At 37.9% G+C, this 26,366-nt stretch overlaps 3 protein-coding genes and 1 pseudogene across 4 annotated transcripts; 2 read left to right on the forward strand and 2 right to left on the reverse strand.

Moving 5' to 3' along the window:
* Positions 1 to 1,147: 1,147 nt before the first annotated feature.
* On the reverse strand, positions 1,148 to 9,335 carry LOC103715577. The gene is made up of 10 exons (XM_039125473.1): positions 9,270 to 9,335; positions 8,703 to 8,764; positions 6,680 to 6,779; positions 5,912 to 6,143; positions 5,081 to 5,185; positions 4,770 to 4,898; positions 3,514 to 3,563; positions 3,334 to 3,431; positions 2,048 to 2,332; positions 1,148 to 1,913 (listed from the first exon to the last, which is right to left on the reverse strand). The coding sequence occupies exons 2-10, from the start codon at positions 8,748 to 8,750 to the stop codon at positions 1,338 to 1,340; spliced, it is 1,623 nt and encodes a 540-aa protein (XP_038981401.1). The 5' UTR covers positions 8,751 to 8,764; positions 9,270 to 9,335; the 3' UTR covers positions 1,148 to 1,337.
* A 1,050-nt stretch (positions 9,336 to 10,385) lies between these two features.
* LOC103715575 (cytochrome c oxidase assembly protein COX19-like) lies at positions 10,386 to 13,392 on the forward strand. Its single transcript, XM_026807874.2, has 4 exons — positions 10,386 to 10,525; positions 11,499 to 11,587; positions 11,748 to 11,845; positions 13,055 to 13,392. The coding sequence occupies exons 1-4, from the start codon at positions 10,516 to 10,518 to the stop codon at positions 13,188 to 13,190; spliced, it is 333 nt and encodes a 110-aa protein (XP_026663675.1). The 5' UTR covers positions 10,386 to 10,515; the 3' UTR covers positions 13,191 to 13,392.
* Positions 13,393 to 16,138: 2,746 nt separating this feature from the next.
* Positions 16,139 to 25,343, forward strand: LOC103715601 (CRS2-associated factor 1, chloroplastic). 2 transcript variants are annotated; one of them, XR_005511438.1, is made up of 6 exons: positions 16,139 to 17,117; positions 19,326 to 19,453; positions 22,233 to 22,458; positions 22,678 to 22,805; positions 22,883 to 24,982; positions 25,142 to 25,343. XR_005511438.1 is itself a non-coding variant. In XM_008803284.4 (5 exons), exons 1-5 carry the CDS (start codon positions 16,268 to 16,270, stop codon positions 23,948 to 23,950), a joined length of 2,400 nt encoding a protein of 799 aa, XP_008801506.2. In that variant the 5' UTR covers positions 16,139 to 16,267; the 3' UTR covers positions 23,951 to 24,999. The 2 variants fall into 2 exon arrangements, 1 of the variants encoding a protein (XP_008801506.2); XM_008803284.4 differs by lacking the exon at positions 25,142 to 25,343 and having other exon boundaries at positions 22,883 to 24,999.
* A 146-nt stretch (positions 25,344 to 25,489) lies between these two features.
* LOC113463277 lies at positions 25,490 to 26,366 on the reverse strand (annotated as a pseudogene).

Below are 26,366 nucleotides of genomic sequence, written 5' to 3' on the forward strand. Positions count from 1 at the left end.
TTACGAGGTGCATGATTCCGCTCTGCACGAACCCTGATGCGGGGCCCGCCATCTTTTCCCGATAGTCGATACGGTGTAGGTGCCCTGAGAGGGTACTTGTAACATTCTTTATGCGGGCGTCAGATCTGCCGGCCGTTTCATCTCGCCAACGCATCCCATCGGCTGCGCGTCGAGTCACGTGCGAATCGGGCTCACGGACCGAGGCAGTTTCAGACGTGGTTCGAAAATGAGACGATGAAATTGTGACCGTCGATCCGAATGATCTGTCCTAATGCGGTACAATGGGCCCCAGCTGACGATTTATCAAGTCCCGCACCTGTCTTGGATAAGCCGAGGATCCATCAAATCATGTGGACCAGGTTGATGAGCCGTTATAGATTGCAAGCATCAGCACCGTAAGTCTGCCATAGTCGTACGGATGGACAGCGTAGCCATAACTCATTTGCTAAAGTATTTTTAGCATATTGGTTTGCGATAAAAAATGATAGATTTATAAAGTATTTATATTTGATTAGCCATCAACTTTTTTTTTAATATTATATATAATTTTTATTATACTCTTAATAAAAAATAGATCTTTAATTCTTTACATCAAATAATAATAGTTGGAGGATTTTTTTTGGAAAAAAATAAAAATGTTTTGATTTCCGGCTCATGAGAATGTAACTTTTCAATGTTTATCATAGGAAAGTCTTTTTCATAAAATATGAAAATTATATTTCTACAGGAATACAACTTTTTCGTCTCTCTTTTCTGAAAACTCCAATAAAAAAGAGACATCTCTTTATTTTTTCGTTCGTCACATTTTTTTTCTCTTTTTTTCTACGAATCAAACAAGCTCTACAAAAACATGATTCAAACATGATTCACCATCCACACTGCATGGAAGGATCTTAAAGTTCACATGGCTATAGAATATACACTTCATGGACTTGATTCACCATCCACGTCTCATGTCTGTGGAATGGGAAAAGGGATTGGGCATTTGCATAATAAATTCATGCACAATGGCAATAACTTTTTTTGGCAGTAAGACAATAAAAAATTTCACGAACAATGATCGAACAAATTAACTGCCCTTGAAAAATAAGATCAGTCAAGATTCAAGAAATGAAAACCCCAGAATTTTGGATGAATAGTTTCACTCTGAGTCAGATTTTACTTTAATGGACATTATTGGATGCAGTTTTCCAGAATAGTTTCTTAAACTTTTGGCGACAAAAAAAGAGGGCGGCTGCACATGTAGAGATATTTTATAAAAGATACCATAACCCATGAGTTTTGCCAACTTTGCTAAAAAATGGAGCAAAAAAAAAAAACATATAAATATTTCGCCCCTACAAGTGCATACTCTCCATTTCATGATGCGTACCATTTATGCATGCATCTCTTGTAGGCCACGTAGCGTCCACAATTACTTGCTTCTTCCTTCCAATCTCCACAAGCATGGTCAGAAGAGCTTCACACATCTCACTGGCATCAGCTTCAAGCTGGTCCTTCTTCAGAGAGGCCTGCACCATCCATGTGTGATCCAGCTTCCTATCTGGCCTCACAACTACCGATCCTGGCACCTCAGCATCACAACGTGCCACTAACCCATCACTCTTCTCTCCATAACGTAGCCTTAGGTGCAATGCGCTGACCGCCATGGCAGCAGCTAGAGGGACGACAACAGGCACCTTTCGGCCAGCTTGCCCTGAGTGGATCTCATCGAACTCGGAGAAGAAGTGAGGAAGGGGAAGCCATGGTAGCTCGGCATGGGCGATGAGGGACATTGTGGCCAGAACACCAGGAGCCACACTAGCTTCTGTGTGAAAGGAGATCAGCGGGATTTGCTCTGAAGGAAGCCTGCGGTTGGTAATCAAGTCCTTCCGCTTTTCATATGTGAGATCCTCAAGAGCCCTTATATCACCCTGCAGCAAATTTCATGCATTACACTTCAAGATGTGGTACTGAATACTCAAGTTATTAACACTACCCGGTCTTGATGCTAACAATGTCAAGTTCAGGAAGATGTATGAATTGTATAAATGTAAGTAAGAAGTACCTTGATCAATTTGCATATAATGAACTCCATAATCCTCCGGGCTTCCTTGTCGGCAATCTGGCCTTCACGCAGGATATCTGAAGCAAGGGGGCTGCCACCATACGGGCTCTGAACTAGTGCAAGACCAGCAACCTTTTCTTTCAGGTCAGACCAGTACAAGGACAATGCTGCTGCAGCATCAACCCCGCCTTTGCTGTGCCCAAGAAGTAGCACATGCTTTCCAGATCCCCAGTAGAGCTCCTCAATATATTGCTTCAGTTCCCACGCATTTTTCTCCACTGATGCCTGAAGACTTAAATCAAGCAAAATGATCGAATATCTAATATAGCTTCTGTTACTCATATTCATGCAAAGCTGAATTTGTTGGACAGGTTGAATGTGCTAACTAGCTCAGATTCAATGCCGACCAACATAGAGCATAATATGTCTTAGATAATATAACTCTTTACGCCATCGGGCACTCGATAACGTAATTATTTTTGTAATAGATGATACAATGATGCATCGGTTGGCAAGATCAATTATTGGACATCATCTACTTTCCGAGGTAAAGTTTGCAATTAACATCAACAAGATCAAGACTTTTGGGTTGAGTTCGGTAAGCAATTTTAAAGTAAGAACTGATTATAAAAGGGAAGGTCGGGTATTCAGAATTTCAATGAGGCAAGGCATAGGGTCAAGCTTCTCATATGGTCCCGAATAATACAAATGCTGGGAGAAAAAAAAGCCAGATATAGGGTATAAGTATCACATTCGGGCTTGGTTACTGTAACAATTATCAGAAAGCAAATAGCAGTTATATTGTTTTTGATATGTGCACAAGTTCTGAAGGAAATGTATTGAAGCCGGCCTGCTTAAAAGCAGAAAGAAATACCATGTCTCAATTTTTGATGGAAAGTCAAGTGTACAATTACCTATCCTAAAGATCCTAAGCTTGCATGTGGGTCCATAAATAGCTTCATCAGAAAATAAATACAGTAGAATCCCTTCCTTTGCAACAGTAGTGGTACATAATGAACGCTATGCTCATGCCCTATAATGTAAGCTACAATTTTACACCTACAGATGAACCTCCATAAGTGATGCTTGTCATTTAACCTGTAGAACCTCATCAATGACACCGAAATGTTTTGCAAAAGCTTACAAAGCAAGAAAGAAATTGAACTCCTAAAAGTAATGTTAGATTTTGGTAGGTAAATTAGATGCACAATTGCCAATGTGGTAAGGTGAGGAATTTTAATGTTTACATAAATAATCTAGGCCAGTTGAGTGATAGTCGCAGTTACCTCACTATGAATCTTGGCAATATGACAGGTTAGACCCATCTTCGAAAAGAATCTTTTTGTCCTCACAAAATATAAGGGACTATGGTTGCTAAAAAGGCCTGCCAAAAAACCAGTTAGGTCATCATACAAATATCAAAACATATAATTATGAAAGGTGAATACCAACAAATAAAACCTCACCAGGAATTAATAAATAAACCAGAGTGTTGGGCAGACAATGTATGCCATTTCTGGAAAAGCAATGACATCATTAACATCTACATTTATGAAACTGTGTCACTATAATTGTGTCAGGAATCTGACTGATTGAAACTGAAGTTTCCTTCTTTTACCTGTAAATAATTATTATTCCTGTAAAAATATGACAAACCACAAAGCAACTATTGCCTTATTTACCATCAGTTCTATCATGTTTCACATGAATGAAATCCCAAAAAACAGCCCCATTATTGTACATACTTCCAGTGAAAATAATTATTATACTTCACCCAGCAGCTTTTGACCACATTTAAGCTGTTACAACTATAGCAGCTGTTGTCTCTTGCAAATGTTCTTGCCCAAGTTCAGATATACTACTTCCTTTTTCCATTATTTTTTGTTATACTGTGTATTTGATACAAGAGAATCGAGAATGTTGCCAGGACTTTCAAAGCAATGTGACTGCAACATGATATTTGGGACATACCAAGTTATGTACAATCCCTCCTACTTTTGCAAAACAGTCCATTTTACAGGTAGTCCTAGATTATCTGAATTCATATTTGAAGGTAAGCTAGCATCTCCATTAAACAAGTATAAACTTTTAGGCGCTATGGCACTAGTCATTGCTCAAATTGCTCCACACTATCATAGATTTGAAGCATAGATTTAATTGGCTTGTAAAAGGTTCTCATGATTCACACCTTAACTATAAATTGTTTGCCTATAAACCAAAAAGTACTGCAAAAATCCTAAGATGATATATCAGGATATATATAACCAAAATTTCAGATAAGATTGCATTTTCATTCTTCTCTTATAAAGCATATCATAAAGTATTTCTTTTACTCCTCTGAATGGGGAAACTCTGATCTTATAATGATATCAGGTTCTGAACATCTTCTGGATGAGAGAAAGATCCTCTCGCAGCTAAACATGGTGACAATAGGAAGGTTTTCTTTACAATGTCCCTTGTATTCTTTTACACTCATAACAATATGAATGCCGGTCATGCTCAAATTTATTAAACAGATAGTGGAAATAAATTAGGCAAAACAGGCCTCTATGCTTTTCCAGTTCAGATAAAGGAGGCAACAAAGAAATTAAGAGAACATGTATCCGATCATATCCAGCCTAGAAAAAAAATGAATTATAAAGTTGCATATCAGATCAGAGTAGCATTAGTTATTTGCAGAAAAGGCCGAATTGAATTTTTCAATCTGGCAACAAAAAGATACCTTATATCATGGAGCAGCTCCATGAATCGAGTAGTGCCATCTTCCATGGGGGGTAATCCTTCAGTTCTCTGCAACCACCCAATATCCTCAGAAGATCCCTGCAATGTTATCCTCATACGGCATATGATTCTATGGCACAAAAAGCAACAAAATACTGTGAGGCTACACAAGTAAATAGATGAGATATTATAATGCATGAATGTACATATGTTCTGAAGGCCAGATTTTATCATAAAGAGATGCCCAAAGATTACAGAATTGCGGTGGTTGCATAGCACCACTTGAACATATATGTAAAGTAATTTTCTTACCCCTGCAGCTGCATGTGAATCTCTCTAATATAGATTCTGGAACATCTCAGAAAAGTAGATACCAAGCTACATCCCACTCTGAGGCCATACAATGGGAACATCAACCTAGACCAATATTCAACAATATGCATTAGAAATTCCATTATGAAAAGTAATTACAAGGCAGGTTTCTACAAAATGTCCCCTTGCCCACAAAAATAGAAGCCCGACCCCGGGGGGGTGTGCGAAGGGTTGGATCCCCGTCAAATGGTGTTTCCCCAAGGAAAAAAAAAAAAGTAATGTGAGATATGAACTACGCATAAAGACAGATCGTTCATGGAAAACAAGAGGTCTGCCTATCAAGAGGGAACTAACTGAAATTCTTCCAGAACAATCAGGACAAATGTGATAGATGATGTGCATATATTGCTTGATCCAAATAATAAACAAATAAAACTGGGCATGATATAGATATATTAACGGTGCACTACACATAACCTAAATATCCAAATTCTCATATACCTGGTTCTTTCTCCTTAAATCATAGTTGGGAAGCCAATTGACCAAATAAACTTAATTCCTCTCGTATTATCTTATCTCATTTCGGTACCTTCTGATCTAACATCCTTCCTTCTTCATATGGCATTATTGCAAGCTATCTAGGACTGAGAGGACAATGCTATAAATAAATATAAGGTTCTACAATAATAACTCATTTTACAATATGAATTTCAACTTCATGGAGGAGAAATTGCAATCAGAAGTCTTGAAAAAAAGTATTATAAAAGGACATGAACTAAATCTTATAAGTGGATCTCACAAGTAAAATTAACAATCAAGAGAAAGTTATACCCTTGATAAATAATTGACTGGACGTTCCTTAATCCAACAATTCCAGAATTTCTATATGCATAATTGTTTTTCTTTTGGCTTATGAACTGCCTTTCAGATTCCAGAATATGTGCTCTGGTTTCCAAAGGATTAAAACACATTGAGCCATCCCCAAGGGAAGACTGATTCCATCTGGAAAATGAAGCTTCAGAATCTCGTGAGACTCTTTCAACATCTCTGAACACAAGATACTCTGAAAAAGAAAATTATATTAGACAATTTCAGGACAAAAGCTTATGCTGAAGAATTTCTAGGGTACATCAAGTAGTATGGATACAATGCCCCTAAAAAACTAATAATAGAAAGCTACTAAAATGAGCATCACTATGACAAAAACAAGGCAGTTTCTAATATGTTCAATGCCAATGAAACTACACCGCTTATATAAGGAATCAGAATCAGCTTAAATAAGACATTTGAACACACTAGAATAAGTCATAATAAATAATTGATTTTGGTTCCTGATAAAGGAGGTAATGTTACCTTATTAAACAAACCATAATTCAAAAGCTTATCATATTCTTATCTATCAAGAACATGGTAAAAGCACCAGCACCAATCGCTTTAAAGGCAAAGCAAGGCTTATAAATTTTTTTGAACAAATAGTTTATAAGTCAGAATAAATCATCTTAATTTTTCAAAAATGATGCCCACATAAATAATAGAAAATGATGTAAAGATATAATAGAAGACATTGATTTATCATTACATATAGAAAAAAAAACTCACCAATAAATTGGATGAATCGGCGAGTTATATATGAACTCAATTTTAGAAGTCGAATAAAATAATCATCCATTTCTGTGCTCCTTGAAATATCACTTTCAACCTAATAACAAGGAACATATTAAACATCCATCAATTCTGAAGACTAACTAAAAATAAAACGACATGCCCACCCACCTGCATGCATGTAACACATGCTTCCACAAATATACACAGACACACCCATATGCACATAAAACAACCTGCCAGACTGCACGCACGCAAGTGCACACACATAAATATATGTGAAATTCCAAATCCAAGCCATCAAGGATGCAGGGGAGACAAGTAATGAATTTCTTCCAGCAAACCACTATCAAGTTCTTCATATGTGGATAACTCATTAAGATAGAATGCAAATGTGTCATTTATGGAGGAAAAAGAAGATAAGTTTGTTGGTAAACTTGAAGCACCTGGACAGAGGTTTGATAAGAATATGGGGTGGAAGAGAGAGAATTTCTGCTCCAAGGAACACCTTGGTTAAAGCGATTGTGACAAATTTACCAATTTATTACATGCCTATCTTTAATACGCTTGCTTCTTTTCTGGCTCAGTTGATTTCCATATGGTTTGATTTCTTAATAAGGGAAAGCAGGGATATGAGTAATAGAAAAGGATTTCAACTCAACAACAAGGACATAATCTCAGGCTGTGAGGGATTAGGTAAGTGGATGCTTAGGCCAAGGTCAATAAGTAAAAAAAGAACCAAATAGAGTTGATAGAAGGCAATCCTACAATACCAAAGATCACTGGATGAAAGAAATGTAACATCAGGCCTAAGAATTCTAACACTAACACCATGATCAAAATGGTGTTAATGTTTCATGGGAGAAGCCAAGCATAGGGTGGACTGGTGGAGGCAGCTACAGAGTTTCATTTCGAAAATGTATGTTGGGGGTGGAGTGTCTTAAACTTCTGAAAATTCCATAGGCTCTAAAATTTAATCTGTATTTTTTTGTTGAATAACTTCGAAAAAGGACGTGGAAGCGGGGTTTTTCTTTTGGGGGTGGGGGAGGGATCTTCTACTGCTTTTTTAGATAGATTCAACCTTCACAAAGGATAAGCTAAAGAGGCTAGTCATTTTTTCTTTCCTTTTTCCGGATAAAACAAGAAGCTAGTCACCTTTTAACCATTAACAATCTTAATTATGAGAAATTTTGACAGAGAAGTTGATAATGATTGGGTGTGTAGATGGAAGACTGCCAAATCCCTTGACATGGATTTCTTTAAAATGGGACAACATTTACTTGTTAAATGTGGAGGTGCGGTAGCAAGAATACGACAAAATTTCAAGCCTTTGTATGGATAGCTGATGCTGGGTAGGATCCTGACCAGTGACAACTCTGCCAGGAAGCGAACATAAAGATGCACCCTCTATTTTTCTGAATATAAAACAGTTGACTGCTAGATGTTTCATTAAAGTTTTACTCAGCACATCTAAATGTGCCTTCATTGTGAAACTAAAATATATATAAGAGTAGATAGAAATGTAAAAGGGAAAATCCTTGCATGTAATGATAAAATAGGGAGACTAGAAAGAGAGGAGTAGATGATTTCTGGAAAAAGGAATTAGAGGTCAAAAATTATATACAAAGGAAAACCAGAGTCTTTATCTATCTGCAATGAAGTCTTCCATTTTCTACAGATAGAGTTATGCAAAACTTTTCGGTGTTTGTGCATGTGTCTATGCATGGTATTGTTGCAGTTTGCTTCCTCGACTAACCGCATAACCTGTTCAGAGAGAGTTCCATCGGATTTTGATTTTTAACTTTTGCTCATTCTAGATTTCTGTTATGAAAACGATAGAAGCACCCTCAAACTTCCAATCCTGTTGCATTTTATCTGATATTCCTAATATCTACAAAATTGCAACGAAACCCTGCCAAGATTTCCCAAAATAGTAGTTGCCTGAAGTAATAATGGCGAACAGGTAATGGATGATCATAGAGACAATAAATCCAAGAGGAACTATGTAAGAGATACTCACTACATTTGAGACAGTGTTTATTTCTTCATCCTTGCAGGTTTCCTCCATTGATGCAGCGAAGCCTGAAAAAGGAAAAGGTATTACTAGCCCAAGCGAAAAGAAGTTCCAGCCAATCATCTTCTTGCAAATATTAGAGCATGTAACACAAAGAAATGACCTCTTCTATGGTGTCTTCCAGTCATTTATCAAGGGAAAGAAATTCGAGTATGAAGAACTGAGAAAACAGAATTTATAAAGAAAGAAACAAAAAAAGAAGTCAGCGTCAGCAAGCATTCAAATCATTCTGAGAACGAAATAATCCCCAGTCTATGGGCATAAAACAAACAAAAGGAGTTACAGGAAAAATCAAATCATGAATGCCATCAACCGTACGTAAGCTGAACCAACGAGGAACGCAAAACCCAGTTCAAGAAGGATCGAAATACCAAACCTAAGCAGGGTTGAGAGCGAAAGGGAGCAATTGAAAGGGCGACAGAAAAAGGTCATTGACAACAAGTGTGATAACATTTTGGTTTTGGCTTTTTTTTTCTTAGAAGAAGTTGGCACAAGAGACTTCAAGTAACGAACCATTAAGAAGAGAAGCTCCGTTGCCTCGTAGAAAGGTTCAAGTCCGAGGCCAAGAAGGAGAGCAGGAGAGGAAGAAAATAAAAAGAGGACATCGTTATCTTATCCAGTTGCCATCATGGGAATTGTAGGCCCCGAAACTCTCTAGACAAGATGGGAGGGAATTTTTTTGTCTACATGCTTCACAAGAAATGCTTCGAGACCCAATTGTGATACCAAAAACTCGTTATACTGACGTGTCGCCAGACTATTTGGTGCCTAATACCACTATCCATGAATGGAATTGAGCCACCTCTCGCATACAATGCCACTCTCATCGCCAAACGTCGAGGTCCACATCGCATCTCAACAACGCGATCCCATTTGGTACCAGAATTGGGCCCCATAGCTTTATTTTTCTTTTCATCGCTCCGCCCTTCGACATTGCGAAATGAGCCTTTCGGATCAGAAGCATGAAAGGCGACTTTTTCAGGAACGGAATTCTGACCTTTCTGTTGTCCGGAAGTGGATGGAGTCTAAGCGGTCGCCAGTTTTCTGGGAGTGCTTCAGACGCAAAATTTTCTTTAAATGAATTGGTTGATGGTCGCGTAAGCTACATACTAGAAGATTTTGTTTGAATTTATAATGTTTTTCGCACAGAGCTCGTTTGATTCATGAGAAATTTTTTGCCTCGTTGAAATGCATTTTCTAGAAAATTGAATGGGTGTTTTATTTTCCTTGTTTAGTCTAAAGACTTCTTGTACCCCAAAAAAGAAATCTTGAATTGGGATGGCAGCGCAATCAAATAGAATCAAGAACTATTCTTGATTTTTTAACCGCGTTTCAGAGAAACAACCATTCTATAACTTCTGAAGAAATTTTATTAAGAAATCAAAAGTCCACGAGGACCAGGACCACCAGATCGAACGCCGGAGGGAATAATGGACGAAAAGGAGAGAATAAGGGAGAAGAGAAGCGAGGGGTCACCCCAAATTAAGCGTGTAGATGATCGGTTAGTATCAACTGGTGAACAAGTACAATCACCGTTAATTTATGTTTCGACGGCTAAAACATATTCTTTATTATTTTATTATTTTCTACTTGGGTAAAAAATTTTAGGTATCGAATCAGCGCTCCCTGAAAAACCTCGAGCCTCTCCTAGCTTTCTGCCGCCCTGTCGCCGGGGCGTGTTTCCTTGGCCGCCGTCCCCGAGCTGAAGTTCGAGCTCAAGAAACCCAAGCATCTCTTCCTTCGGAGCTTCATACAGCAGATGAGCGCAGGTAGGTCTTTGTATTTTTTGTTTTCCCCTTGTGAAACTGTTATTTAGAATTCGTTCGACATTTAATTTCTGTTTGCCTCTATCTAGGAAACAATTCAATTCTCTGAAGAAAGGGGGAAAAGAAAGAAGAAGAAAATCTAGAAAATTTTTACAATTTTGTGATTGTTAGAGCTTGAGATTGAGGTTCTTAAACTGTAAATTAGGTTATATTAAAGGTTTGCATCTCATTCTTGTGAAAGAAATTCCATTTGCTGGTGCTTAGAAACACTTCCTTCCCGTTTCCATCGAGTAATTTTCTTTTTTGCTTCACGTAATATAATTTGGTTTCATTTCTGAGAACTTTGATATAGTTTGCTCTACAGCCCTAGCATTGGATTATTGGGCTGCAGTTTCGGATGCCCTTTACTTCTAGAATTTTTTGATCAGTTATTTAGGTAGTGAACTTGATGAGCGCTGTATTGATACATTTGCAGAAGAAATGACACGAGGGAAATAAGTTTATCGCAACCATGCCTTGTACTAGTGTTTCTGGGGGTCTGGATATGGCGATACGCCATATGCGGCCATTATTCTATATGAAAATTTCTCATATTCTTTGATCTTTTGATCTTATCTACTTTGGTTACTTCCTCCCGAGTTGAGGCTGGTACACCAGTAGTGCTAAAAGAGTTTGTGAGATCTAGATTACTTAACTAATGGTGCCTTATATGGACCCAGATACAATTATTTACATGAGTTTGAACAGTCTGTATGTCACCATTGGTCCATTAGTTGGATTGCGGACTCTATGCTTTAGCAAGGATTTATGTCCACAATATTGATAGGAGTCATGCACCAGTCACAACCGATCTTCTTAATTTAGATTTTGAATTGTTTTCTATTGAGCGTGTAATAAATTAGATTCTACAGAAGTATAATATGGGAAGAGGGTGCTGTGCTGTTTCTTTTTTAATTTTTGAAACGATTTTTGACAGGTGGGGCATTTGGTGGAAATAGAGGAGTAAAACCTGTACCCCCAGAAAAAGGTGTATTTCCTCTAGATCACTTGCATGAGTGTGACCAGGTAGTACAAATGTATCCTTTCTTTCTTTCTTTTTAATACTTTAATTTAACACCTGAGTTTTTATGGGGATGATGTTCTCATCTTTCTTGTTAGTAAAAGGTAGATTGAATGTTACTCTTCTACAAGAGAACTAAATTTACACTTTCACATTGTTGCATAGGAGAAGAAAGAATATATTGCCTGCCTCAAATCATCAGGCCACAAGTCAGAAAAATGTAGACGCTTCTCAAAGAAATACTTGGAATGCCGTATGGAAAGGTCTGCTTGCTGACCCTTGATTTATTTCTCTTAAATTGCATGGTCAATCTGCACATGCTAAGTTTTCCAGGATGGTAATTCTAGGGGGAAAAAAGAAACCCGAAGATAGAGTTGGTCTTCCATGAGCACTTACAGGAGTAACCATGGTAAATTGGTCTGTGATATCAAAGGCTGTCTTAAAAAATATGCAAAATTAGACCTTTCCTTTTCTTCTCTCAATCCTTTTTTTTAAAAAAAAAAAAGAGCTGTAGCATTGCTGAATATAAACTTGTTCTACCTATCTTAACATTTTATCATCAAATCTAAGCTTCTTAAGAATAAATTCAGGTCAGCACTGGTCCTATTTTGTTGTTGAGAAGAAGCAATATGAACAAGAGCATCCGTGTCATTACTAGTTTATCTTCCAAAATAGTTTGATATTAGGCTTGCATTCTACTAACCAGGAATTTAAGTTCCAGCACGAAACTGGTGCTGATATAGTGAGTGCCGGCATGGTATTCCGGTGCAGTATCTGGTGTTGATTTAGGGGCTGTACTGAGTACTGCTTCCCTACTGGCTCCCTCTAGGGACTGGTAGCCTAGTACTTAAAACCATGCTACTAAAGTTACTAGGTCAAAGCTCCTCCCTGGGCTATCAACAAATTGATGCAGATGCAGTCATCTCATAGAATGCTGCATTTTGTATGATCATGTTTTTACCATATTAGAAAACCAAATTGAACTTTCCTTTGTGGAATCACCATACTCATCCTCTGCTTCTCATGAGTCCTGAAGCTATTAACCATGTTAATGCACATAAAACATAATCTCTAACTTTTGTTTTAACTATTTATTTATTTTCAGTGGTTAGGTGTGATTCAATCCCTAGGTTAAACAACAAAATCAGAAGGGTTAAAATGTTTGTTACATTGCTTGCTCGAACTATCTCCAATCTCATTTAATGCCTCTAATAACCAAATGCAGTTTTCTGATATGAAGGGTCCTTTTACTTTGCCGCATACTGCAGTTCCTGTATCTGTTAGTAGCTTCTAATGCTGCAAGGATTGATGCACATTTATTTATTTCACGTATGCATTTGAATTCTGGGGAAGTTTTGAACCCCCAACTCATTTCTGCTCATTGGAATATTGGCAGTCATAGAAATTTTTTTCTGTTCATGATACCACCATAATCAGTATAATTTTAATTTAGATGTCTCCTTTTTTTTCAGAAACTTGATGGCAAAACAGGAAATGTCCGAGCTCGGATTTGGTAAGGAATTTGAACCAGATTCTTCTGAAGAGAGGAATGTAAAAATTGACAATCAACCCAGTTCCTTATCTGGGGAAAAGACAACAATTGCTTAAAGTTGCATCCTTACTACTGATTGAGTCTTTGCTTCAAAGGTTGCAGTACTTAGAAATGTTCAAAAATGATAATAATATGTATACAGAGATTATTGCCAAGGTTCTGCTACTTGTACTGAATCTTGGAGGGTTATAATGCCTGATTATGTCTCACATTTTGGAATTCATGCTTTTAAATTATATTTATAGTGTGATTTCATGACCAAAGTATATGCGATAAATTACGAAAAGGCATGCACATGCAAAAAAGTTTGAAACAGAACGTGTAAATGGGCACAGCAGAATGCTCGGTCATCTTATCAAATCCTCTGTTCTGCATTAGCCTTCGATGATCTCTAACGTGCCTGTATCGCAAAATTTATTTATGTATCATGAAACAGTGATTAGTGCTGGTGTAAATAGATCCTTAATTCTTCTTCTTTAACTCTTAGCCTGCTATCCTAGCAGCTTAGCTGTTCTGTGCTTCAAATAAGAGAAATCTCAGCAGAAGTTCCAAGTACATTTTCAGATGCAACTTGTTTAAGATTAAGGGAGGTTAATTTCCATAAGGGTCATGTTCAGGTATTGATGTTGTCATGTGAAAAGATGAGCCTGTCAAGCTTTCTTATTATCCTAAGAAAAATTCCTTTTTGGATGTAAACCGCACTGCCCGTGCAGAAGCGGGCCGGACAATATCCGTCTAGAATTATTTTTATATCCGAATCTATTTAGATATAGATAGAAATTTGAACATTCGACTAATATTTATATGCATATTTGTTAAGAAAAAATAGATATAAATATAGATAGGTAACTACTCAATCTGTTTCGGAATATTCGAGTACATTTGTAACCTTGTTTAGTTTTACATAGCATTCATAAACTATTAATAAAAATATGTAACCATATTGGCATGTTATTAAGTTAATTTGTCATCTACTTAGTAATATTTTTGATTTTGTAGTCATAAAATTTAATTATCTAGTTTATTTCGTATTTATATCCATACTTTCAATATCTGATTTGTATCCATATTCATCGAATGTGAATATGAATTTTTGTATCCAACTAATATTCACATTCGTATCTATATTCGTCAAACAAAATAAATATGAATATGGATGTACTGGTATTCGATCCAGTTTCAGCTCTAATTATGTCTATTTTTTACTAGTAGCATTGAAAAGCTTTGTTTGATCTAGCATAACTGGTGGTCAAAATCTTTAATCAATCTTGTGGGTCTGTTCACCATCATATGACCTCCAGCCTTAAATTCTTGAAGCAAATAAGCTTGCATGCGGTTATCCTACAGTAGGTCATATCCTTGCAAATGCTTCTTGGAAATGACCAGTATCCTCTTTTTCTATCACACCTAGGCCTCATGCTGGAAGAAATACTCGACTTGAACTTGGAATCTCTCCCATTTGGAGGACAGCTCTAACAACCTACTGCTATCAAATATAGTATTTTTAATGTTTTGCCTCCAGTTTCTTACATAAAAACACTACAAGATTTTTTGTGTTACACTGGATTGCTTTACTCAACCTCGTTCTTAATATCAGTATCATCATCATCATAATATCTAATGTCAACTTCAAACATGAGTTTCACTCCTTGCTATGTCATGGACAGCAATGTCGGAGTCTTATAGGAAATAAATTCCTACTTTAGAATACCTCTCTTTGTGTGTGGGAATTCACAACTGTTATTTGTATGGCTCCATCTTGTAATAACTTATAAGCAATTTCATCATGTGGTCGTGCTCTTCCTCTGAAGAGAGAAAAATATGAGAATTCTACCTCCAAATCTGAGATACACTTCTCATGAATCTCACCCATGTTGAGCGTAAAAATTATCTACAGTGCACATAACTGCAATCTATGATCATGTTATTTAAGCTCAGTGATCTAAAAGTAATTTATGGCACAAGGAATAAGTATAGAGGATATTGGTTTGCTGTTGAATCATTTGCATGCTTGAAACATTTTCTCATTCTCCAAGAACTTAGAGTTTGCAAGTAATTTGCATCTCTACATCCTTAATATTATTCTACAGAGTTGATTAATCTAAAAATAATTTAAACAAAGTAGACAGACTAAAAAAAAAAAAAAAATTATTTTATCTTAGATATTGTGCAGCCTCTATATGTGCATTATAACGTGATTATGTAAAGTCAATAGAGGATTTAGAAGTAATTTTATCTTGCAATCCCTATAGATATTAACAAAAAATTTTAAAAAACTATATAATGATTAAAAAATAATTTATTTTTTGTACGTTCAAGTTTGAATCCTGACTCTCTAGGGCTAACTTTTAAGAAAGGACTGTCAATTACCTGCAATTAACGGCTGCTGGCAAAAAGGGAGCGCGGGCTAGCTTTGTATTTGCATATAAAAACTGCAACTTTAGCTGTACTGTACTTTATAAGCAATATATTTTCTGAAATCAAATGATTTTTAGCTACATGGTCTTATTTTCTAGTGCAAGTTACAAAAGCTCTTCTTAGATTTACTTTTATTATACTTGCGAAAAATCAAAATTGCTCTTAAGAGGAGGATATCCATATTTTTCTATATTCTTAGATGACCATTGTATCATTTAAGATTATTTTGATATTTTTATAGTTTTTTAAAATAATATTTAGCTTTAATGATTTGATTAACGTTTCATTAAGTTAGTGTTAGATAAAAATAAGTCTTATGGACCGTTTGAAAAATTCAGCAAAATTAGATTAAATTTTCTTAAGAAATTAGACTTTTTAGTCTGCTCAGCTTTTTTTTTATAATAAAAAACTTATTCTAGTTTTGGCTTAAATTTTATTTATGGGCGTCTTAAACTGTAGGATAAAAAAAAAGATTATAGAATTTTTTTTTTCTCTTACAGTTTTTGGGCTGAAGAGGGATTAGATTGATATTCTTTCAAATTAATAGATATGCAAGTCTAATTTATCTTTAATTTCAGAAATCTTTTTATAATTTTCATGCGGATTATTTACAACTACACTAGGGACTCATAAGTAATTTAAGGACAACGGATCACTCGCCCATTCTTTTCCCAACAACGCCGGCCGGCACAACCCCCGCCCCCAAGAATCTCCGATGGCACTCAAATTCGCCGCCCCCCTCCCCCTCTTCCCGCCAAATCCGGCGGTCCCTTCTCGCCGCCCCGCCCCCTCCACCGAGGTACGCTTCTCCCGCTGGAACAACGCCAACGCCGAGCCTTTTCTCCGCCGCCGCCGCGCCCAGCAAGAGATCGAGGACGACCTCCGCCGCCTCCGCCGCTACCGCTCCGCCCTCAAGATCGCCGAGGATGCGACCGCCGCCGACCCGTCTTCTTCCGCCGCCGCTGACGCCCTGCCCCCCTCCCCCGTCGGTTTCCGGTCCCACGGTACCCCTTCCTCCCCCTCCTCCCCGTCCATCCCGGGCAAAGCCTCCAAATACTCCAAGCCCCCCCTAAACCCTATAAGCCCTAGCTCTCCTTCGTCCCACCCCGCCTTCCGCCGGATCGCTAGGGTTTCCCGGCCGGCTCCGGTTCCGCCGGACAGGGAGACTGCGATTTCGGTCGGGGAGAAGGGACTTGCGTATAGGATCGAGGGGGCGCCCTTTGAGTTCCAGTATAGTTACACGGAGACGCCAAAGGTGAAACCTTTGGCACTAAGGGAGCCTCCATTTCTGCCATTCGGGCCGAGCACGATGCCCAGGCCGTGGACGGGGCGGGCACCGCTTCCGCCGAGCAAGAAGAAGCTGCCGGAGTTCGACTCGTTCAAGCTCCCGCCGCCAGAGAAGAAGGGTGTAAAGCCGGTGCAGTCGCCAGGGCCTTTCCTGGCTGGGTCGGGGCCCACTTACCATGCGGTGTCGAGGGAGGAGATTTTGGGAGAGCCGCTGGCTGAGGAGGAGATCAAGGAATTGGTCAAGGGCTGCATGAAGACCAAGAGACAATTGAACATCGGTTCGTTTTGATGCTTATATTTCTTCTTTCCTGAAAGTTTTTTGTTTAAACGATTTTCGGAAAACTTTCTTGTGTTTATTGGATCGGTTCTTTTGCTGCCAATGAAGTATCCACCGTAGCAACCTTTCTTTTTCTTTTTAAAAAGAAAACTTTTTGTTCACTTATACGAGTCCGCTATGGTTAATTAGTGGAACTTGATGGCTTTTGAGTGGTAGGTGTCATATGTGGAGGGCAGTTACAATGCATGATCAATTTTTTTTCTCTATGATTCAATATACTGGTCTTTTGGTTTTCTTCAATTTTGAACTTGGTAGATATTATGGTTGAAATCAAGGCAGCACGTAATGGAATTTTAACCATCAGATGAGGTTTCCAATTGCAAGCTATATTTATTTTATTGAAAAAAGAAAGCTGTATTTATATGTCTAACCATGAACTTCACCGTTAATATTTGAGAAACAACTCATTTACTAGTGGTTTTCTATATGAATCCCAGTGTTTTAAAGAATCAATCCTAGACTACTGGTTGGCCACTTAGTCCAGGCACAAGGCACTTTAGTTTTAGAATCCTAAGTCCTAGGCCTTTAGGTAGCATAGAGCCTCTGGAGGCTTCTTTCACTGGTATTGGAAAGTGGAAACCATGTTACTAATGTCCTAATATCATTGTTTACTGGATTCCTTGTTGATTGGAAATTTCATGCTTGAAGCATCCAAGATAGTCTATCATTTTGCAAATGAGGTTATCAAAATAAATAAAGAATTATTATATCTACAAATCTACTAAGAATTGCAACTTTTATTATAGGTGGGATCAAAGGATCTTTCTTATTCTTTTCTGATGAAGGACATCTTTTTTGGTATGATGTCGTTGCTGGATTGGATCATCAAGTCTTTTCTTTTAGAGACTATTTGGTTTTTAAATTTGACGCATTTATAAAATCACCATGACATGGATTGTAGGTTCATTATGACTTGATGATGGTGATGTTTTTTTGATACTCTTTGCATGGAGAATTGGTTTCATTGTTCGGCTGCCTTGTAGAGGTTTGGGGTTTGTTTGAGTTCAGTTCCTAGGGTTCTGTCCTATTATGAGGTAGTCCCCCATGCCATCAATTTGTTATTTGGGCATTAGAACCATGTTGGTAGTGAGATTTAATGGGTGGCATTTTTTTTCATGTGGAACACATTTTAAAGTAGTATTGGGAACAGGAGTGGTAGAGTTGGTAAGAACATATTGAGGGAAGGGTTTAACACTATGACATAGAGATTCGTGCTCTCAAGTTCTAAAAATCTAATGTAACTAGACTAGGGCAATGTATCTGCTGTGGAATCTTTTTAGAATCGTGAACCCACTCCAGCTTACCAAGTGCTTCCATATGAGAAGTGTTTTTAAAGTATCTACTTTCTTGCCTGCATTTGGACCCACTCCACTTGCATAAGCACCCGCTCCCGACTTTGGCAGCTAAGGTATTATGATGCTCTTTTGATTGATTATATTCTCCTTTTCTGATAAAATCTAAAGTAAGCTGCAAGAAACATCGGCTATATCATTTAATGCCTTAAATATCTGAAGGAAGACTTATGGGGTGAGAAATAAATTATGCAGGAAATAAATGAGCCTGGGTAAGAGTGTTCGGTTAGAAATGAAACATTTTATTACTAAATTCAGTTAAGCAATATTCTGTTGTATTTATGTTACAATACCAACAATAAACTGTTCTAATACTCGGACAAAATTCAAAAAGAGAATTTTTTTTATCTTCATATATCAGGATACTATGTAATGAATTACACTTCTGCAAACTCATACAAAAGTCTTGACTGAAACAAAATGCAGTATGAATTATCCTTATTTGCAGCAATATTATAAAATCACCGAAACTTCGTATTAATCACTTGAGGGAAGTCATAGTAGGTAGTGGTTGATACAGATTTGTCCTAGAGCCTTGATCCATTTGCATATTCTATTAATTATCACATACTACAACATGTAGTGCATATATCTCTAAATAGTTTGGCCATTGCATTTACAAGCTGCTCACTTAACCAGTACACTATGTACTATTAATTATCATTTTTCAAGACTGTCCTTACATGATTAGCTGTTAATTTGTTATGCATGATTTACATTCCTTATTTATACTCATTTTTATGACTTGTAACTTCTGGTATTTTTTTGCCATGATTTCTATCATCAAATTTTTGCAGGTAGAGATGGTCTAACACACAATATGCTGGAAAATATTCATGCTCATTGGAAAAGGAGGAGGGTATGCAAGATAAAATGTAAAGGTGTGTGCACAGTCGATATGGATAATGTCTGTCAGCAATTAGAGGTCAGTAAGTTAAAAGCTTCTATATTCAGTTTATTTCAGAAAACAAAACTTTTTTCCTATTACATTCTTCTCGATGCAGATATTAATTGCTTTTGTAAGTGGGAGGTAACATTGGTTATATTAATACCATTGATATTGATTGAAAAGTGGTAGAAGGATATCTGTGCTCTTTAACAGGATTTTCTGGTGGAGAAATTAAGGGATTTGTTTTGAAGTAGTTTTTCAACATTATGAAACTGAGGACCTTTGTACAGGGTAAATTTTTTCTATCTCTTTTGATTCATTCTAGTGGCAGAAATGTGAAGTCAAAGGTTAAATAGGTTCTCTGATTGTTACTTACTTGAGGGTTCTCATTTTAAGTCAGCCATCTTCGATTTGCATATGATTGCCATTTTTCTTTATGATGTTTTCTCGAGAGCTTAATGATCCTTAAAATTTTTTGTGCTTCTTCCATGCTTTAAGATGATCTCTTTTGACGAGGTTAATTTTCAAAGTACTTTCATGCATTGTCTTGTCAATGTGGTTGCCAAGTAAATATCTTTCTTCAAGTGTCTAATCTTTTCTTACGGCCCTTAAGAGTTTCAATTCTAATATTTTCATCTAGATAGTTGATCGAGTATGAGGAGGTCTAGAAGGCGATCACTTCTTTTTGGTTGGTTGAAACACTCTACCTTGCATTCTTACTGATAGCTGTTCATGCTCTATCTTGGCTTTCATGTTGGAGTCGTTGAGGAATAGTCCCATACTGGATGGGTTGGGGCTCTAGTTGGTGTTATATACTCATAGGTCATCCACTTAGTAACTTAATTTTGAGTAGCAAAATCATCTTTCCTTCTTGCCTATTGATATCTCCACACTTCCACTAATCCACGTGTAGCCCCTCTTAGGGTTCCTTCCCTTGGGCTATACAAGTGAAAGTTGGTGTTAAGGGATAGTCCCACATTGGATTGGAGACTCTTAAGTGGTGTTGTATACCCGTGGGTCATCCACCTATTGCTTGCCATCTCAAACTTGAAGGCTCGGAGTGTCAATAAGGTTCTGCCCCATCTATGGAGTTGGGAGGTTTGGAAGGGGAGAAAAGATAAATATACCAATAAAGTTTCCTTAGCTTAGATGACATTTGGAAGCAAATAATTATTTACATCAGTTTGTGGTATTCGGAAGACCTTCTTATGTTTGGAGAGCGAGAGATCTTTTTTGCCATCCTTGAGATTCATCCTTTGTGTTTTCTTTTTTCGCTCTCTTGTTTCATCTTTCTTCATCTTCTTGATGTATTTTTTGTCTTTGTACCTTGTTTCTTATGTTAACAAAACTTTTGATCTGCTCAACAGCGACTTTTTCTTATGATGTGTATTATTGAACTTCTCTTTGGACCATTCTGTTTCCTTGCCTCTTTTGGTGGTCCTGAGTAGATCTGAAACCCTGAAAAGAAATCTGTGGAGTGGTGACCGAGATAAGACAAAGGAATGTGTCTGAATTATGGAGATTTCTAATCTGTACAGCGGTGGATTGGTCTTGATATGTTTTAGGAATTGAAGTGGTTTTGGAAATTAATAGATAACTATAATGATGTGTCAATTGATTATGAGAACGAAGTACTGTCAACAGAGAAGGGGGGGGATGACCTCTCATTTCAAGAATGTTTAACACTCTCTTTTTTTTCTGGATATGACTGCTCAAATATGTGGAACATTTTTTAATTTGGTGTTTAAGGCTGGGAAGGGGATACTATGAAATTTTGGTTGGATTTGATGCTCCAAGGTTTACCGGAAAGAGGCATTGCCAACTTATTGTGGATTAAAAAGAGACTGGGGTTGGTGACTATATTTGAGAAGAAGCTGAAAAGATGTGGAGAGAAAAAGATGTAATGAAGTTTTCAATCTTTTACTTGACTGGGAGGTTTATCTTTATGAAGATGAAAGGAAACAAATATGTAGTCAAATGGTTTGATTTGGTGCAATTTCCTCATTTGTCTTTTGGTTTTGTTGATCATGGGTGATCAGTATGTGCTAATTAGAAGAACATCTGAAACATGTGCTGTCTGAAAGCAGAATTCCTCAACGTGGACTTTGCACCTTATATAGTCTCTTACTCATGGTATCTCTCATCCTTGTGTTCATAAATGCCACTGAGTTACTCTGAGTTGAAGAATCTCATGGGAACAGAAGAAGGCATAGAAATATCCTTCTGTGATGTTAAGATCAACCATAGAATATGTTGGGTAACGTGTGGTTTAGCATGCCATAGAAGGGATTGAAAGGGCTCTGACAAGCATATTTGCTTTTTGCTAGAAATCAGCTGTTTCATAGGAAGACAGAGGACCCTCCTTTACAATATCTTATAATGAGATTTCATCACCTTCTGTTGTTTTTCTTTCATTTATTTTTTCTATGAGTTCATCATGTCATTGTATCCTCAATCTACATTCTGACAATGGCTTTACTCTTTAAAGGTCAGATAAGGTGGTTTTACAGCTCCCTCTAAGTATTTCTTAAGAGTTTAACTATCAATATTTTATGATGCCATTTTCTTTTAAAAAAGATGGTTTTTGTGAAGCCAAAGCATATGAAGTCATTTTTTGGAAAAGATTGAAAACCAGTCTATTCGAGTAATCATGTTGCAGCACCAAGCATGAAAATTCGATATGTAACTCATTGTCATGAGAATGTCCCTGAGGCACTTGAACAACTCCATATGGCTTAACAGCTGCTACATGTTTTATAATTCTCATTGACTGTACGACATCACATCTAGAAGGTCATCTTTTATGTTTTGATAGGAGAAAACTGGAGGGAAGATTATATACAGTAAGGGAGGAGTGATCTTCCTGTTCCGTGGTCGAAACTACAACTGGAGGACCCGCCCTAGATTTCCTCTTATGCTGTGGAGGCCCGTAACACCGGTGTATCCACGATTGATTAAGCGGGTACCAGAGGGACTAACTTTGGAAGAAGCAACTGAGATGCGTAAAAGAGGGCGCAAACTACCACCAATATGCAGACTTGGTAACCATTTCTCTCTCCTTTTGTGCTTTCGTTTGTTTATTGCATCATCTCATGAACAGCATGATGAAGCATATGTTGTGATAACTATTTCTCATATGTGGTCTGAATGATACCTCTAGTATCTCATACAATGTGGATTTGATCTGTATTCTTGCTGAAGTGGAGCTAAAGTTCTTGCTGAAGTGGAGCTAAAGTTTCTTCCATATGTGCATGAAACAGCAAAAAATGGTTTGTATGGTAACCTTGTTAAAGACGTCAGAGAAGCATTTGAAGCTTGTGAGTTGGTCCGAGTAAACTGCACGGGTCTGAACAAAAGTGATTGCAGGAAAATAGGTGCCAAGCTCAAGGTTGGTATTTCCCATTGCATGATAACATCCTTTCTGGTGTCATTTTTTGTAAGAGTTTCTTGAAATTGGCCTTGCAGGATCTAGTTCCGTGCATCCTACTTTCATTTGAGGGTGAGCATATACTTATGTGGAGAGGGAAGGATTGGAAATCATCTCTTCCGCAAGTAGAAGACAGTCATACTGAAGCTGAAGTAATTGCCAGTGATCCAACAAACACTTCATCCAGCATCAATGATCCATTATTGAATGGCCAGGACATCCTCATTTCAGGTACTGGAAGGAGCTTAAATAAGGAACTCAGTGTTGAAGTGCCTACTGAAGCGACTCTAGATGACAATATGGGTATAAACCAAACTGAGGATCTTGTGAATTTAAAAATTTTAAGTGTCCCAGTGCCGGCTCATGTAGATCCAACCAAGAAGACTGGCAAGGCACTTGATTTCTCAACTGAGACTCACCAGGAATTTTCAATTATAAGTGACCAAGAAGCACCTGCTGCAGGTGCTGGAAACAGCTCAGTGGGCTCATGTCTTGAATTACCTTGTCAAAGCATTTCTCTAGGCACAAGTTTGAACACAATGGAAAAAGGTAAGGACCTTTATCTTCCAGGAAGAGAAGCTGCTCCGCCATTGGCAGCTTCTTATGAATGTTGCAACAGGCATGACGACATTGGTCCAGCCACCAGACTCGATGATGGAATTCTAGACTGCAATAAGTATGAAAGGAGAGAAGCAGATAGTCCAATATGCCAAGATAATACGGGTTCTAGTAGGGCATGTTTGGAAGGAGTTATGCTACTTCTGAGGCAGGCTGTTGAGAGTGGCAGGGCAATCATCTTGGATGATCATTCTTTGGATGCTAACATTGTTTTTGAAAGGTCTGTTGCTCTTGCCAATACAGCCCTGCCTGGACCAGTCTTCCAGCATAGAGTCAGGAAATTTACTGTTCAGAGGACTCAGAAAGACAAGGGTGACAAGATCGAGGAGCAAGATACAGAAGTTGAAGCTGTGCCAGTTTCAGAAAAGAGATGCAGTAAGAGAGACAATTCTCGGAGTTGGAGAAGGGATGATTTCCCAGGGGTTTTGTCAGATGTGGTCCCACATGGAAGCTTGAGAGTAGATGAACTTGCAAAGTTGCTGGCTTAGTTATGAAGTTAAAAAATTGTGGAATGAATTAAAGTGTTTCATTCATCTTTCTGTCTGGTTATTATCTTCAGGAGCATGCTACATACTGGTTATATAACAAAGATATGAAAGGATCTGTTGAGGACTGGTTTTATGAGCCCATTATCTGGAGCTAGTAATCAGATGACAGTAGAAACATGTTATGAAAGGTCAAAAGCCTGTGAAATTATTATCGTGAAGGGCAGAACAGAAATTCAGATGGTATGATGGAATGCATCAGAACAATTAAGACTTTTATGGCATTGACTTCTAATAGAGTTTTCAGTGAACAAAATACATCAACCACACATCGCAGAGAGAACGGTGCAATAATAACAATATTTTTCTTCTTCATTTTTACTGTCACTCTTTGCAAGGAGGCCTTCCATTCAAGTGTTCCTACAGAAGACTATCCTATACTTAATCAACTAAAAATTAAAAAAAGACTTTGTTTAACATTTATTGGTGAAAAAAACTTGCACAGACTAGAGAGAATGGTTGAGGAAGGGGAGGAATAGAGTTCCTTATGATGTATATTGATGTTTTATAACAACTTCCCTGTCTATATCAGGTCCATCTACAATCTTGTTCCAATACCAGTGCTGCTCCCACAGTTGAGACATCTCAATTGGCAGTTACTATGTCTCTGATAGAAGGAAGATGATAAAAAAGGTCATAATGATGATAGGCAGGCAAAAGGGATGAAGACTCCATACCTGAGGTGGCACGATGGAACAAGGAAACATTGTGCTACTGCAGTGGTGAAGAGGAGGTTGACACAAACTACCAGGCTTTGCCCTGCTGATCTCATCTCAAGCAGGAAGATCTCACTCCGAACTAAACAGGAAAGAGGCCCCCATAACCAGCCGTATGCCACTAGAAGTGCGCATGTTGCAATCGCTAGAAAGACTTCTAGGTTTCTGGGAAGCACCACCCCATTAACAAATATCAGTGCAAGAATGACAGCGACAATCACCTGTGGACATAATGATATACTTGGCATAAATAAAACAGGTAATTTCGACTTATCATTAATCTGTTTCTACATGGGATTTTTTTCTTGATCCAGCAAAATTGAAATTGATCTTGGTATTTATTTATTTATTTTTTCCCTTTTTTGATAACTTATATCTGATAGATAAACACAATTTTTCTTTGTTTTTGGTGGAACAGCCGTTATAAGATTTAGCAAGCGAGATACATACATATCAGTTAACCATCCTCTTGGTAGAAATTTCAGTAGTAGATCTATGAAGCAAATGCATATGAATTTCCATGTGAAGGTGAACAAATTTCAAGATCAACTGACATTTCTATATTTTCTATGTCTTCTAGTTTAGAAAAACAATTTTGTAGGACTGGCAAGCAAAACAAATTAATGGTACCATGCTACATGGAGTGCTTACTATAGAAATAACGTATTTGACATTGATTGACTTTGGTCTTCAACTTTTTTGAATTTGGGTTTAGGAAAGCAATTTTCTAGAACTGGCATGCAAAATAGATTTAATGCTAATCATGCTACATAAGAATGCTTACCATAGAAATAATCATCTGAATGCACCTTCAATGAATGGGAACATCCTCCCAAACTCATCAACCACTGCCATCGAGACAAGTGCACCAACCAGTTAACATTGAGCTGGTTGTAATAGATGAGTATAAAGAAGCCACAGACCCGAAACATTAACTCTGGAAGAGTACAGGTCCATTGAACAGTATGGAATTTGTGCCGGTGAGTTGCTGGAATGCAGGGATCCCAAGTGCTCCGATCACAAGGTGGGGACGTTTCCTTGGTTTCATGGGGTTTGTAAAAGGGTGTTTTTGCCACTCTTACTGGTTCACTTGACTCCACTAGGTCCTCAAATTCTACCTCCCCCTTCTTGGTACCCCTTACTTTCTCTTAGATATTCCTTGTGGAGCTTCTCTGTAAAGTAGTTGATAATGTCAGGCAATCAAAATCCCCAAGCAGTTTCTTAGTTGAAAAGGTTGGTTGACTGTCCCTCAGATTTTATGGGGCGCTATCTCACAGAGAGAGGAGAACTGCCTGTTAGCAAAATGGAACATAGAAAGTGATTGCATGTGTACAGGTATATATGTATGTATATGTATGTCTGCTTGTCAGAAATAAGAATTAGGCATTGTGTGCGTGTCTACATGTATGCATTTGTTTGTTTGGTTTGGGGGGGAGGGGGGCTGAGATTTGGTCTTGGTCCTGTGGGTAGAGGTGGGCATTGGGCCGGGCCGCCCATGGCCTGGCACGGCCCGCTTGCTACAGTAACGGACCGTGTTAGGCACGGCCCATAAAAGGGGGCCGGGCTGAGTTAAGAATTTTTGGCCCGCGGGCCGAGCCCGGCACGACTCATAAGAGCCTGGGCTGGCACGATTCGTGGGCCAA

The sequence above is a fragment of the Phoenix dactylifera genome, chromosome 4 (assembly GCF_009389715.1).
Source record: "Phoenix dactylifera cultivar Barhee BC4 chromosome 4, palm_55x_up_171113_PBpolish2nd_filt_p, whole genome shotgun sequence".
Lineage (NCBI taxonomy): Eukaryota > Viridiplantae > Streptophyta > Magnoliopsida > Arecales > Arecaceae > Phoenix > Phoenix dactylifera.